This window comes from Mirounga leonina, unplaced genomic scaffold, assembly GCF_011800145.1.
Source record: "Mirounga leonina isolate KUSES-001 unplaced genomic scaffold, KU_Mleo_1.0 Mir_177, whole genome shotgun sequence".
NCBI lineage: Eukaryota > Metazoa > Chordata > Mammalia > Carnivora > Phocidae > Mirounga > Mirounga leonina.
In genome coordinates, this window is record NW_023270459.1 from 216,240 (window position 1) to 232,107 (window position 15,868).

The 15,868-nt window shown below is 46.7% G+C and overlaps 1 protein-coding gene across 1 annotated transcript in view; it reads left to right on the forward strand.

The window, feature by feature from the left end:
* Positions 1 to 14,853: 14,853 nt before the first annotated feature.
* The window catches only part of LOC118022638 (cytochrome P450 2B11-like), a 43,615-nt gene continuing 42,600 nt past the window's right edge, over positions 14,854 to 15,868 (forward strand). Inside the window, exon 1 of the mRNA XM_035023298.1 lies at positions 14,854 to 15,187. Coding sequence (XP_034879189.1) covers positions 14,927 to 15,187 — 261 coding nt within the window. The 5' untranslated portion in view covers positions 14,854 to 14,926. The remainder of the gene's footprint in view (positions 15,188 to 15,868) is intronic.

A 15,868-nucleotide genomic window follows, 5' to 3' on the forward strand; every position in this document is an offset into this window, starting at 1 on the left:
AAGGGCCTCAGGATTCGCTCCCCCGGGGCTGCTGTATAGCAAAGTGCCTCAGACTGGGCGGCCTAAACAACAGGAATGTCATCCTCTCAGTTCCGGGAGCCAGAAGTCCATCACCGAGGTGTGGGCAAGGCCTGTTCCTTCAGAGGCTGCGAGGGACAGCCCCCTCCCTGCCTTCCTCTCAGCTTCCAGTGCTTTGCCAGCAGTCCTTGGCATTTCTTGGCTTGAGGAATCATCACCCCAATCTCTGCCCTCATCTTCACATGGCGTTCTCCCTGTGTGCATGTCTATGTCCAAATTTCCCTGTTTTAGAAGGACACCGCCATATTGGATTTGGGGTCCACCCTACTCCGGTATGACCTCATCTTAACTAATGCGCTCTGCAAAGGTCCTGTTCCCAAATAAGGTCATGTTCTGAGACACTGGGGGCTGGGAGTTTGACATGTGAGTATGGGGTGGGAGGGGTGGAGACACAAGTCAACTTTTTTTTTTTTTAAGATTGTATTTGTTTGATAGAGAGAGAGCACAAGCAGGGGGAGTGGCAGGCAGACAGAGGCAGAGGGAGAAGCAGGCTCCCCGCTGAGCAGGGAGCTCGATGTGGGGCTCAATCCCAGGACCCCGGGATCATGACCTGAGCTGAAGGCAGACGCTTAACCGACTGAGCCACCCAGGCGCCCCACAAGTCAACTTCTGACCCAGTCAGTCGCTTCTTCTTGCCATTGCCTTGGGCTTTACCTAGAACATAGCTGTACCATATCATTCCCTGCTTAAAACCTTCCATGTCTCCCCATCATCCTTTGGATGACAGGCATTCTCAGCCTGACACGGAAGACTTGCATTCTCAAACCCCAGCCCCTTCTCCCACCATCTTCTCTACATGTCTCTTTTCTAAGTAACCCATGCTTCTCGCCAGACCCCCAGAACACCATCCATTTTCATGCCTGCTGGCTTTTCTCCTGCTGATTCTTCTGGAATTAGAGACTAATTCTGGAGCCAGGATAAGAACCAGGGCTGCTAATTTTCCAGTCTCTTGGAAGATCTACTTTTTGGCAGTCACCTGCTATTTTGAGATTGTCCTGGCTCTGTTCATTTAGACCCAGGGGAGATATTTTAATTTCTAAGCATCAGATGTGGAGTTCCCCAGAGATCACTTCAGCCATGGCCCTGCCTCCACAGTCTCCTGCCCATCCACAGAGCACCACATCCCCAGACTCCCGTGATACCTCACTTATGGAAGTCCCCTCCTTTTAGTAGGCTGTCTTATGGACATATTAGAAACAGAAGGAAGGGAAAGGATGAGTACATATTGAACTGAAATGTCTATGTCCCAGCAATAGTCACACACCATCTTTTTTAAAAAAGATTTTATTTACTTATTTGAGAGAGAGAAGAGCGAGTGAGAGCATGAGCAGTGGGGAGGGAGGGGCAGAGGGAGAGGGAGAAGCAGACTCTCTGCTGAGCAGGGAGCCCAATGCGGGGCTGGATCCCAGGACCCTGAGATCCTGACCTGAGCTGAAGGCAGACGCTCAACCAGCTGAGCCACCCAGGTGTGCCACTCCTACTTAATCTTCCTACTTAATCTTCTCAACAACCTATGCGTTTCATTATTCCCAATTTATAGATGAGCGGTGAGATGATTTTGTCAAGTTCCTGACAAAACTGAATTAGTTAGGATAAGTAACACCAGTTTCTGTAACAAACTCCCAAAGTCCACTGGCTTAACTCAATAGAAGTCTACTCTTCACTTATGTAAAGTCTAGTTGGGTGTATGTAGTTGGTGGGTGGGCTTTCCAGTGATCATTCAGAAACTCAGGCTCCTTCCATCTTCCGGGTCACAGAGTCCTTGTCACTCAGCCAGCAACCGCGGGCAGACAGAAAGAGCACCGCACGTGGGAAGTTCTTGGAGAGCAGCTTTGCAACCTGCAGAGAACACGACTTCCGCTCACATCCCATTGGCCAGAATGTATCACATGGCCACGCCTCCCTACAAGGGCTGCTGGGAAATGTTGTCCTGGCGTGTGCCCGGGGAGGGGAGGGAAGCTAGGTATTGGTGTTTGTAGGTGGCCTCTGCCTCAACCACGCAGATGGTGAACCTCAGAGGGGTGCGCAGTGTGTTGACCAGGTCGGCCAGAAGAAGCAGGACGGGAGCCCACGTCCTTCCCTTCGTTGGAAGGAGTGGACGGATAGCTGCAGTAATTTGGTGGACAACACAGCAAATATTAGCAGGCTCCAGGAATGAGGGTGGAATTCCACCGGAGATTAAAGGCTTGGTGCCCAGGATGTATTTGCCCTGAGAGATGGGTCCAGATGAGGTCTGCGCTCAGGAATGTCTACTGAGAAGACGCCCCGGCTTTGGCCCCTTTCTCTATACCTTTGCCCGGTGAACTTGATGTTAATTCTTTGAGCTGAAGATCCCGCCTCCTTCCAGAAATGACACATCATAGACTCAGCTAGGGGTGATATTACAAGTGTCTGACACCTGTACAATAAAATTAGGCACCTGATAGATGGCAGGAGTAGAGTGGGGAGGCTGAGCCCAGTGTTAACCCTTTAGGTGTTGGATTCTGGGGCGGTCTGGAGCCATATGGGAGCCATATGGGGAAATCCTTGGGGTAGTGGCTATTTACCAACCAGCCTGGGAAGTACTTAGATATTTTACCAACATTGCAGGCATGTCAGCCATGTCCCCAAGATCCTAAAATGTTGAAGTTCCATAATTTAAGGACTCCATAGCTCCACGTGTCAATGAAGCAATACCCAGGAAAAGCATGGAGTTAAATTTTAGACAGCCTTGCCTTCAACTCTGCCCTTCCAGTTCCTTCACCTCTTGGAGTTCCTGTATCATGTATCAAGCCATACATAATAATGCTTGTCATGTATGAGCACAGGATTAGCACAAAGTAAATGATCACTGCATGGGAGTGGTTGCTCGGTTATTTGTGAGACAAAATGATGTTATGGTTAAAAGCTTGAGCTCTGAGGTCAGGCCCTGTTTAAGTTGTAGCCACCCAGGCGCCCCCCACCCAATTTTTTTTTTTTAAGATTTTATTTATTTATATGACAGAGAGAGACAGCAAGAACAGGAACACAAGCAGGGGGAGTGGGAGAGGGAGAAGCAGGCTTCCCGCTGAGCAGGGAGCCCGATGTGGGACTCGATCCCAGGACCCTGGGATCATGACCTGAGCTGAAGGCAGACGCTTAACGACTGAGCCACCCAGGCGCCCCCCTCAAAATTTTTTTTAAAGATTTTATTTATTTATTTGAGAGAGAGAGAGAGCATGAGTGGGGGACAGGGGCAGAGAGAGAGGGAGAAGCAGACTCCTCACCAAGCAGGGAGCCTGATGTGGGGCTTGATCCCGGGGACCCTGAGATCATGACCTGAGCCGAAGGCAGACGCTTAACCGACTGAGCCACCCAGGCCCTCCTGTTGCTAAAAAATTAATGGACAGATGTCTATGTCCTGAACATCTGATGCCACTGCCGTCTAAGGACCCTGGGGAGGTACAGCCGCTCCTTGGTAAATGCAAAGCTCCACGGGTGTTTGCTGGGCCATGCACACCAACATGCTAAGACTCCAGAGGTCTAAGGGCTCTTCCCAAAGACTCTGTGGATATCACACTAGTGGAGGCAGACCCTCCCTCCTGGAGAGGTCTCTTGGAACACCCTGGACAGGAAAGTAGCCACTTACCAAGAGGGCTCACGGTGACATCATCCAAAACTTGCCAGTAACAGCACATATGATTTAGGCAACAGGAGAAAAACAAGAAGTGGAAACTGAGATCAAAAACTATACCTTACCTGAAATTCAAATCTTTCTTAAAGATTTTATGCAGCAGGAAGGAGAGAGGGGAGCTAATTCGCTATTTTGAGTTTTCTTGTTTGTTAGAAACAGGCTTTGAATTGTTACTCACAGCTGCCAAAATGTGTCAACTGGCTGGTATTTCTAAAGACCCTAAAAATCCATAGCTTTATTTTTTTCTTTTTTTAAAATTCAAATTCAATTTAGTTAACATATAATGTATTATTAGTTTCAGGGGTAGAATTTAGTGATTCTTCAGTTGCATGTAACACCCAGTGCTCATTACCTCAAGTGCCCTCCTTAATGCCCATCACCTGGTTACCCATCCCCCCACCCACCTCCCCTCCAGCAACCCTCAGTCTGTTCCCTGGAGTTAAGAGTCTCTTATGGTTTGCCTCCCTCTCTGTTTTCATCTTATTTTATTTTTCCTTCCCTTCCCCTATGTTCATCTATTTTTTTTCTTAAACCCCACATATGAGTGAAATCATATGGTATTTGTCTTTCTCTGACTTATTTCACTCAGCATAATACCCTCTAGTTCCATCCTCATCATCGCAAATGGCAAGATTTCATTCTTTTTGATGGCTGAGTAATATTCCATTGTGTGTGCGCGTGTGTGTGTGTTATACCCACACCACATCTTCTTTATCCGTTCATCTGTCGATGGATGTCTGGGCTCCATAGTTTGGTTATTGTTGATAATGTTGCTATAAACACTGGGGTGCATGTAGCCCTTCGAATCACTATTTTTGTATCCTTTGAATAAATACCTAGTGGTGCAATTTCTGGGTCATAGGGTACTTCTATTTTTAAAAGCCATAACTTTCTTACAGATCCGTCCAGGCTGTGTGCTCATTTCCTCTGAGATACCACAGATGCTGAGTCCCCTTGGCTTTCCCCTGAATGGGGCAGAACTAAGAAATGGCATCCCTGCCACTTGGAAAAGCTGACAGGGTCATGGAGGCCTCTAGTGAGAAGGAAAGGGGAAAGGGAAGGCAAAGGCTCCCAGAACCACTGATATTGGTACCAGGGCCCTCCCTCTCTTCCCTTGGGCATTCACTGCCTGGCACCATGCCTATCCTGCCATGACAGTGATCACTGCTAAGGCTCACAGTGAATGGAAAACATTAAGGTGAGGCCCAACTCCTGGGTGCAACAAAGGGCATGGTCTAATGGGTCTCTCATTCCCATGACCATGGTGATTCCAGTGACCCCCTCCTCATTTCCAACCCTGAAGGGGCCCCACTTGACACTGAGTCCAGAGAATTATTTTTACCAGGGCTCCCCTAATTACAGGGCTGCGCTACTACATTTTGGGGGGACTACCAAAACCCTAATCTCCTAGGAAGAAACGTGCATTCCTTTTCTAGTTCCCTTGAAGATGTACCTCTTACCAAGTCTTTGAAATGTAAATACCATCAGGAAGTGCCTAAAATTCTGCCCACAATGTGCCTGAGACTGAAGGAAATAAAAAAAGAGGAAAAGAGGTCTTTTAAAATGCAAAAGAGGTCTTTTAAAATGCAAACTGCTATAAACACTTTTTTGCACAGGGGCGCCTGAGTGGCTGTCGGTTAAGCATCTGCCTTCGGCTCAGGTCATGATCTTGGGGTCCTGGGATCCTGCCCTGCATCAGGCTTTCTGCTCAGCAGGGAGTCTGCTTCTCTTTCTCCCTCTGCCTCTCCCCAGCCCCCCACCTGTGCTCGCTCTCTCTCAGATAAATAAATAAAATCTTTTTAAAAAGCTCTCTTGCCCAAAATTTAGTCCACAGCCTCCTTAAGATTGCTCATCAAAGACAAACACAAATCTTAAAAGTCTTCTGCACAAATACTAGTAAAAAGTTTTAGCCATTGAAAAGGATAGCCTTAATTTCTTGTTTGCCAGATACAATGTGGATTCAAATATAATTAACAAACTAGTGAGTTTTATATTGTACCAGATTTATGGCTGAAATTTTGTAACAAAAGCAAGCTGTGATCTCTGTGTCTGCATGTATATGTATGAATTTATGTTGTGTATATGTTTTTTTCTCTACCTCCGATGGTATTGCCAATATTATTATTATTATTATTATTATTATTATTATTATTATTTTGGACAGGGAGAGAAAGAGAGAGGGGTGGGGAGGAGCAGAGGTGAGGGAAAGAGAGACTCCAAATCGGGCTCCATGCCCAGCACAGAGCCTGATGCAAGTCTCAGGCTCAACCTTGGGATCATATCTGAGAGGAAATCAAGAGTTGGATGCTTAACCAACTGAGCCACCCAGGCTCCCCGCCAATATTAATTTGTAAAAGAGTGGTATTTAATTGGCTTAAAAATAAGCACTTATGAATTAAGTATTCCTAAAATTCAGAAATATAGAAATAATCCAAATGTTTTTAAAGTTCGTGTGCTCGGGGATAATCTTCAGTGAATAAAAGCTAGATTAAGTTTGTTGGTTTAACTAAATAGGCATGTACTTTTGCTCTGCCTGGGTTTACTATTCATATAAGTCTGTCTTATATGCTTATTGTGGGGAGTTGGCTTGAAGATTCTCTCCCTCTGTCCCTCCTCCCACTCCCACTCATGCTCACACACTCTCTCTCTAAAATAAATCTTTTTTTTTTTTTTAAGATTTTGTTTATTTATTTGACAGAGAGAGACACAGTGAGAGCAGGAACACAAGCAGGGGGAGTGGGAGAAGGAGAAGCAGGCTTCCTGCAGAGCAGGGAGCCCGATGCGGGGCTCGATCCCAGGACCCCAGGATCATTACCTGAGCCGAAAGCAGATGTTTAACAACTGAGCCACCCAGGCGCCCCTCTCTAAAATAAATCTTTAAAAAAAATAGTTCCCCCCCCCCAAAAAAATAGTTCCCCAGGGGCACATGGCTGGCTCAGTCTGTAGAGTGTGCAACTCTTAATTTCATAGTTGTGGGCTCGAGCCCCACATTGAATATAGAGATTACTTTAAAAAAATCTTAAAAAATAGTTTCCCAAATCTCTTGTATAACTTGAAACTTTGTGAAGTTTTGCTAAGTTAAATTAAGTGGTGAGACATTCATTGAATATCTAGATCACTGGGGCGCCTGGGTGGCTCAGTCGTTAAGCATCTGCCTTCGGCTCAGGTCATGATCCCAGGGTCCTGGGATCGAACCCCGCATTGGGCTCCCTGCTTGGTGGGAAGCCTGCTTCTCCCTCTCCCACTCCCCCTGCTTGTGTTCCCTCTCTCGCTGTCTCTCTCTCTGTGTCAAACAAATAAATAAAATCTTAAAAAAAAAAAATTTAAAACTACTAGAAGTAATAAGGGAAACATTTCTGTATGCAAGGAAAGTAAGATCCTTTTTTGAGTAAGAAAGGTAAGGGGGTGTGGAAATGCATTTTTGTTAAGGGAAATGAAAATAATTTTGTCCTAAAGTAAAGCTGCTTGTTTCAGAATGAGAAAAAGAAAAATAAAGGACAAAATGGTATAGAAAGTTGGGGAGAGAGAGAGAGAAAGAGAGAATTTTACCTTGTGTGGTCAAGTTGGCCAAAATCGAATTGTTACTATAAGGTGTTTAAGAAAAAAAAGCTTTAATATCAATAGTATATGTATGTAATTTTCTTTCATCTGCTGAAAGGACTAAGCTTTCCTGAAGTATTTGTCAGCTCCAGATAAAACATTGTGAAAGGTTTTCTTTACTTTTTTTTTTTATTATTATGTTATGTTAATCACCAAACAATACATCATTAGTTTTTGATGTAGTGTTCCATGATTCATTGTTTGAGTATAACACCCAGTGCTCGGGGCGCCTGGGTGGCTCAGTCGTTAAGCGTCTGCCTTCGGCTCAGGTCATGATCCCAGGGTCCTGGGATCGAGCCCTACATCGGGCTCCCTGCTCAGCGGGGAGTCTGCTTCTCCCTCTCCCCCTGCTTGTGTTCCCTCTTTCGCTGTGTCTCTCTCTGTCAAATAAATAAATAAAAATCTTAAAAATATATATATTACACCCAGTGCTCCATGCAGAACGTGCCCTCTTTAATACCCATTACTGGGCTACCCCATCCCTCCACCCCCTCCCCTCTAGAACTCTCAGTTTGGTTTTCTTTACATTTTAAGTAATCTACCTAGAAAGCAAAAAGTTTGTGTCCTATCAAAATAATTTCCTGCGGGGGCACCCACTGGCTCAGTTGGAGAAGTATGTGACTCTTGATTTCAGGGTTGTGAGTTCAAGCCCCACACTGGGTCTAAAGATTACTTAAGTAAATAAAAAACTTAAAAATAATTTCCTGTTCTTCGTGTTGTCTTAATCGGGTCTTTGATTACCTAAGAAAGCCAAGTCTTCTCAATATTAAAAGAGGTAAGTTGGAGCACCTGGGTGGCTCAGTCGTTGGGCATCTGCCTTCGGCTCAGGTCATGATCCCAGGGTCCTGGGATCAAGCCCCGCATCGGGCTCTCTGTTCAAAAGGGAGCCTGCTTCTCCCTCTCCCACTCTGCCGGCTTGTGTTCCCTCTCTCACTGTCTCTCTCTGTCAAATAAAAAAAAAAAAAAGAGGTAAGTTTTGCTCACAACAATGTATTTGCTTTTAAAATATTTTGTCACTTTGGGGGCGCTGGGGTGATGCAGTTGGTTAGGTGTCTGACTTTTTTTTTTTTAAGATCTGTGGGGGTTGAGGGTCTTGGAGCATTCTTGGAGGGGACTTAAGAGATCTGGGTCCCAAATCCTTCACTCTACTCCTTAGTTTCCTGCGTGACCAGGTACAATTTTCTCTGCATCTCTGGATCTCAGGTTTTCCATCAGTAAAATTGATGTACTGATAACAGAGCTTTTGGGCTAGATCTTGAACTATAAATGGGCTTCGTCTCATTTGTCAACTTTGTTCATTTGATAATGGGAGTCTGAGAAGGATTCTGAGTTTTTTTGCACAAGAGTGCTGGGATTGATTGGTGATGCCTGCTGTGGGCAAAGACTAAGGAAGTGGGAGTATGCTAAGGAGTGTCCTGTGTCTCTCATCCCTGGTCTAGACAGATGGCCTCTTTTGGCTCCTCGCTGATTCTGACATTCTTTGTTTTTGTATGTAGGAGAAGGGGACCCACACACAGAATTCAGCAATATATGTTATATATTACATATTATATATACACAGCTCTAGCTCTTGAAATATCATTTAGATTCATTACCACTCTGAAATTATGGTGCTGTGGACCTGCGACTAGATCTTGTTATCTGATGTGTTTATGAGGAAGAACATACTACATCACATATTTGGTTTATTTTTAAATAACCAAGTAAATTTCGGGGCAGCTGGATGGCTCAGTTCGTTAAGCATCTGCCTTTGGCTCATGTCATGATCTCAGGGTCCTGGGATCGAGCCCCATCTCTGGCTCCTTGCCCAGCGAGGAGTCTGCTTTTCCCCCTGTCGCTCCACCCGCCCCCTGGTCGTGCTCTCTCTCTCTCAAATAAATAAACAAAATCTTTAAGAAAATCAATAAAATCTGATAACTTTCAATAAAATTCACTTTTGTGGGAATCCTACGAATTAATTTTTTTTTTAAGATTTTTTTTTTTTATTTGACAGAGAGAATGAGAGAGAGAGCACATGAGAGGGGGGAGGGTCAGAGGGAGAAGCAGGCTTTCCGCAGAGCTGGGAGCCCGATGTGGGACTCGATCCTGGGACTCCAGGATCATGACCTGAGCCGAAGGCAGTCGCTTAACCGACTGAGCCACCCAGGCGCCCACGAATTAATTTTTTTAATTGTGGTAAAATACACATAAGATTTACTATTTTAACTATTTGAAATTATATAGTTCAGTGGCATTAAGTACATGCACAATATTGTACAACCACACCACGAGCTAGTTCCAGAACTTTTTTCATCACCCAAAAGGAAAACATTAGCATTAGGCAGTCACTCCCCATTCCTCTTCCTTCAGTAGCAGGCAAAGACAGATTTGCTTTCTGTGTCTATGGATTTGCCTATTCTGCACATTTCATATTAACGGAATCATAGGCAATATGTGACCTTTTATGTCTGGCTTATCTCATGAATTCGATTTTACTCAGTTAAAAACATTATCCTAAGGGGCGCCTGGCTGGCTCAGCAGTTAAGTGTCTGCCTTTGACTTAGGTCACAATCCCAGGGTCCTGGGATCGAACCCCCCGCATCGGGCTCCCTGTTCGGCAGGAAGCCTGCTTCTCCCTCTCCCCCTCCCCCTGCTGTGTTCCCTCTCTCGCTGTGTCTCTCTTTGTCAAATAAATAAATAAATAGATAGATAGATGATAGATAGATAGATAGATAGATAGATAGATAGATAGATAAACCCATTATCCTAAGACCCCCCATGGCACCATAGTGCATTGAAATGTGTAAATGGGCAAAAGAGGATTTGTAGCAAACTTCTTGTCGAATGAATTGGCTTTTAGCAGAAAAACAAATGTTCAGTGAGCACATACTATGTGCCAGGATCTAAGTGCTTTATACATATAACTGCCTGAAATCTCACAGCATCCCTGGGGGGTGGGGAATGAGCATCATTATACCATTTCACAGGTGAGGAAAGAGGCACAGAGAGGCTAAGTAACCCTCCAGCTGTCATATAGAAAGTGCTGGGGCTGGGACTTGAACCCAGGTTAATCACTGGGCCATGATGCATTGGCCTTTCTCTCAGCCTTTCAGCCTGGCTCCTAACTCTCATTGCCCCAGGTCCCACCTCACTCTCTTTGCCCCTCACTAACTTCCCTTGACCCTCACTAGTCCCTCAGCCCCTCACTAGTCCCTCAGCCCCTCACTAGCTTCCCTTGACCCTCACTAGTCCCTCAGCTCCTCACTAGTCCCTCAACCCCTGCCTAATCCCTCAGCCCATCACTAGTCTCTCAGCACCCATGTCTTTCCTGTTCTGCCTCTCAGTGAGACTTCAGGTCTCCATGAGTCTGTCTGTCTTCGGGTCCTCAGTCTCTGTGCTCCCGTGTCTCTCTGGCCATCTCGTCATCTCTCCGCCTGCCCCTTGGCCCCATCTTTCCCTTCACAGCCTCAGGTATCAGGGTTCCATCCTTTGCCTCCTGCCCAGATAGTGAGACTTGCTGCCCTCCAAGGAGAGGCTCACACTACCTTCCTCTCAGCACCCGCAGCCGCTGACCGACCACAATGAGCACTGGAGTGGAAACAGCCAGGAAAGACAACTGAGGGCACGATGCCCGAATATCACCCTGTCACTCTGAATTACTCTGTATTCATTTCTGTCTCCTTGTCGTCTGTCTCCACCACTAGCATGTTAGCTCTGTGAGAGCCAGGTATTTACCTGTCTTGTCTCTGCTGCCTCCCCGGTGCCTAGAGTAGGGCCTGGCACACACTGATGAATGTTTGTTGAATGAATGAGTAATTGTCGTGTGTCTCGCTGTCTCACCTTCGATTTCTCACTCTCTTGCCATCTTGGTCAATCATGAGTCCCTCCTTCTGGGTCTGCCTGAGCCTCTACTCCCTTTAGCCTTGGCCTCTGGGCCTCTGGGTCTCTCCTGTGGCCACTGTGCATTCACCGAGCACTTACTATGTGCCAGGCCATATGTATTGGGTCTCATCTCCATCTTCATAGTGACCCCATGGGCTAGGTACCCACACTCCAGGAGGCAACCTGAGACTCTCGAGAAGCAGACACTTGCCCAGGTGTCTTTGGCATGACAAGTACAGGTCGAAGCTGAGGTTTGAGACTGAGTCTGTCTGATTAGTGCTTTCTTCTGACACGTGAGCGCTTCCTAGAGTGTGTCCCCTCAGAGCCTAGCCCTAGATCTGGAGGTGGGGGTGGGTCTTCAAAAAAAAAAGGAGGGAAAGAAAGAAAAAAATGAAGTCAGATGTGCTGAGCAGCTGCTGGCAACCCTCCTCCCCTTTTGCTGGGTCATTAGTGCAAATTAGCATTCTAAAGGCCCTGAGAAGTCCTGCAAGAAAGGAACCAGTTTGTCTTTGTTCAATCCAGTCTCTCCCTTGATTATTTTTCCAAAGAATCCCTTTTCCCCAGAATTTACTGTCCTCTTCTGCCTCTCACCCTCTCTTTTTCCTTCTGCCTCTCACCACCTGCTATCTCTCTCTGTGTCTCTGTGTCTCTGTGTCTCTCTCAGAAAGGCAGTAGAATGAAGTAGTTGAATAGCATGTTCTGCAACGAGACGGGATTTGACACCTGATTCATACTTGTAGAGTGCTGTGCTACCTTGGGCATGGTCTTAACCTCTCTGGGTTTCACTCTCCCCATCTATAAAATGGGGATAACAGCAATACCTAACTGAGAGGGTGAGGATTAAGTGAGTTACTCTGTGTGAAGCCCTTCATGCCTTGCCATCAGTGACTCCTGGGGCTGGAATGAGGCCCCAAGCTCAGTGCTAAATCACACAGCACAGCAGGAGTGAAGACCTCTGGTCAGGAAAGTCCACAGTGGCACCTTTCCAAGGTTAGGAAAGTACGGGTTCCACCCCTGAATTCAAGGTGTCAGGATTGTCAGTCCTCTCCTCCTGGGTTAGAGCCATATGGGGTGAAGCTTTGACTTTCAGACTCAGATAAAGCATTGACCTTGCCTCACTCCCATGCATGTGGGGTGACTCAGAAGTACAAAAGTGTATGGGCTTGATAACTAAGCTTCAAAATACATTAAGCAAAAACAAATAAAACTGCAAGGGGACATAGACAAATCCCAGTTATACTCAGATTTGGTTACCTCTCTTTTAATAACTTACAGAACAAGTGGGTGGAAACTCAACCAGGATACGGTAGCAGTGAACAACACTATCAACCAATTTGACCTGAGTAACATTTATAGCACTCCTATAAATATATAGTACCCTACAATGGCAGAGTACTTCCATGTTTGGCTGTTGTAGATAATGCTGCAATAAAAGGGGTGTGTGTGTGTGTGTGTGTGTGTGTGTGTGTGTGGTGTGTTCAGGTATCTTTTGGAGTTAGTGTTTTCATTTTCTTCAGATAAATACCCAGAAGTGCAATTGTTGGATCTTATGGTAGTTCTTTTTTTTTTTGACAGAGAGGGAAAGACAGCGAGACAGGGAACACAAGCAGGGGGAGTGGGAGAGGGAGAAGCAGGCTTCCTGCTGAGCAGGGAGCCGGATGTGGGGCTCGATCCCAGGACCCCAGGATCATGACCCGAGCGGAAGGCAGACACTTAATGACTGAGCCACCCAGGCGCCCCGGTAGTTCTTTTTTTTGCTTTTTGCACCATTAGTATTGCCCCCGAGGGGAGGGATGCACCGTTAAACCAGGTGGATGTGTGGAGTGGACAGAGCAAGCTCCTGCTTGGGTTAGTTGGATAGTTCTATTTGTTAGTTGGGTAGTTCTATTTTAATTTTTGGAGGAAACTCCATACTGTTTTCCACACTGGCTGCACCAACTTACATTCTCGCCAATGGTACACAAGAATTCCTTTTTCTCCACACCTTCACCAACACTTGTTGTTTCTTGTCTTTTTTTTTTTTTAAGTAATTTCTATACCCAATGTGGGGCTCAAACTCACAACCCCAAGATCAAGAGTCACATGCTCCACCAACTGAGCCAGCCAAGCACTCCTGTTTCTTGTCTTTGTAATAACATCCATCCTAGCAGCTGTGAGGTGATATGTCACTGTAGTTTTGATCGGCATTTCCCTGATAATGAGTGATGATGAGTGGTGAATTCATGTACTTGGCCGCCTTATAATTGGCCAAGTGATTACAGCATTGGCCTACTCCTCATTTGATGGTCTTTAATTTAATCCCATCTACAAAATCCCTTCTACCATATTAGGTAGCATTCACAGGTTATGGGGGTTAGGATAAGGACATATTTGGGAGGCCACTATTCAGCTTACCCCAAACTTTAAAATAATGATACAGAGTGGAAAGAAGACAGGCAAAAAATAGTGCATACTACATGACTCCCTTCACATAAAATTGAGAAAAGTACAAGCTAATCTCTAGTGACAAAAAACAGATCAGTGGGGTGCCTGGGTGGCTCAGTTGGTTAAGCGACTGCCTTCGGCTCAGGTCATGATCCTGGAGTCCCGGGATCGAGTCCCGCATCGGGCTCCCTGCTCGGCAGGGAGTCTACTTCTCCCTCTGACTCTTATGCTCTCTGTCTCTCATTCTCTCTCTCAAATAAATAAATAAAATCTTAAAAAAAAAAACAAAAACAGATCAGTGGTTGCTCCCCGCCCCCCCATTTCCTTTTGAAGGAGAGAGACAGAGAGAAGTGGAAAGCCAGGCCCAGAGCACGACTGGTGGATGTGGCCACATTCATTCACACACTGGGCAAAATACGGGACTGAGCTTGCCAGAGGTCCGGTGCTATGATGGAGACAGACAGGAGCCCAGGGGACATCAGCCAACATGGACCCAGTCTCTGGGCTCGTGGAGCTCAGAGTGTAAAGGCAGAAACAGAGACACCGAGACAGAGAGAGATAGCAAGAGAGAGACAGTCACAAAGAGAGGGTCAGAGAAACATCCTATGGAGCTGGAGGCAGAAAGAGAAGCACCCGGCCCTGCTCAGAGCAATCAGAGAGCCAGTGGGCCTGAACACTGTACCTGCGTGGCCTCAGTCTCTCTCTCTCTGCACCTCTGAGTCTCACCAGTTCTGTGTCTCTCCCCCCCACCCCCACCGTCCTGTTGCCCCATCACTCCCATCTGTGGCGGTTGCCAAGGGAGGGTGAAGGATGGAGGGTTGGAGGTAGACACGGAGCACCTGAACGCCCCACGGACAGGGACTGGGGGATGCACAAACACGCGGGCACACACCGGCTCATGCACAGGGACACACACCACCACCACCACCCAAATGCAAACACACCCTTGTGTATGAAGCCACATAAATACATATAAGCCCATACACATGCAAAAATATATACACAATGTCATGCAGACTCATACACAGAAACACATCTGCACATTCATGCAATGCAAACACCAATTCACATATAAAATCTTACACACACACACGCTAGCTTATGCACACAAGTGGACAATGCACGCTTACCTGTGCCCGCAAGACAAATACAACGTAAGTGCCTCACACATTCCTGTGGACTTTGGAATCGTTACCACATTGTCTTGGCCAACACGTAGGGTTGCCCAAACAGAAAGTATGGGTCTGTCAGTACCACTCTTTCTTTCAAGTTCACACTCCTGGCCTTGATGAGAGGAGAGGTGGGGTGGGGATGAAGTTACATAACGTGGTCGGAAGGCAGGTTCGGGATAAAAGTCACAGCTCAAGGCTGCAGTTGGGAGGAAGGCAGCCAGACCAAGTCATGGAGCTCAGCGTCCTTCTCCTCCTTGCTCTCCTCACGGGACTCTTGCTTCTGCTGGCCAGGTGCCACCCAAAGGCCTATGGCTGCCTGCCGCCAGGCCCCCATCCTCTGCCTTTCTTGGGGAACCTTCTTCAGATGGACAGAAGTGGCTTACTCAAATCCTTCCTCAGGGTGAGATGCAGATTGGATGGGGTCTGAGGGGGGCTCCCTGCCTCTGTACTTGGAGATCACTCCCCAGAAGGCGTGGGCGTGGGGTGAGGAAGGGGCATGGAGGTGCAGCATGCTGGATGGTGCTCAGAGAATCAGGTGTCCCTGCTCGGTTGAGGTGTGTGGGCACTGTCTCTGGAGCAGGCAAGTGGGTTTGAAGAGGTGTCTGGGTGTGAGCCATGGTGTAGAATTTCATTCTTCAGCCACCCCTCGGGTGCCTGCCGGGTGCTGGAAGAACAAAAAAAAGGGGCGGTGCCACCAATCAAATAGGCCTCTCCTGCCCAAAAAAGAGGCCCAGGTCGCTGCTGGTGTCGGGAGGAAGAGGGGTGAGGAGGATGGGAGGCCAGACACAGAGTGCTTAGCAATAATGACCATGAATGAGCTGTAATAACTAACGCCGGGGTATTTACCAGGTCCCGGATCACTGCTTTCCAGCATGATTTCTTGCTTGATGATCCATTTATTTATTAATAATGTTGTCCACACCCACGAACTGACTTCCCAACAGAGGAACTGGATGACCAACAGGAACTTCCAGTTGCCCCATTCTCCTCTGTCTACCCCTCGCCCCATGGCGACCATGCTCCTGAATCTTGGCCTTGCCATCCTTTTGCTTTTATTTTTATTATTTTTTTTAAAAAAGCT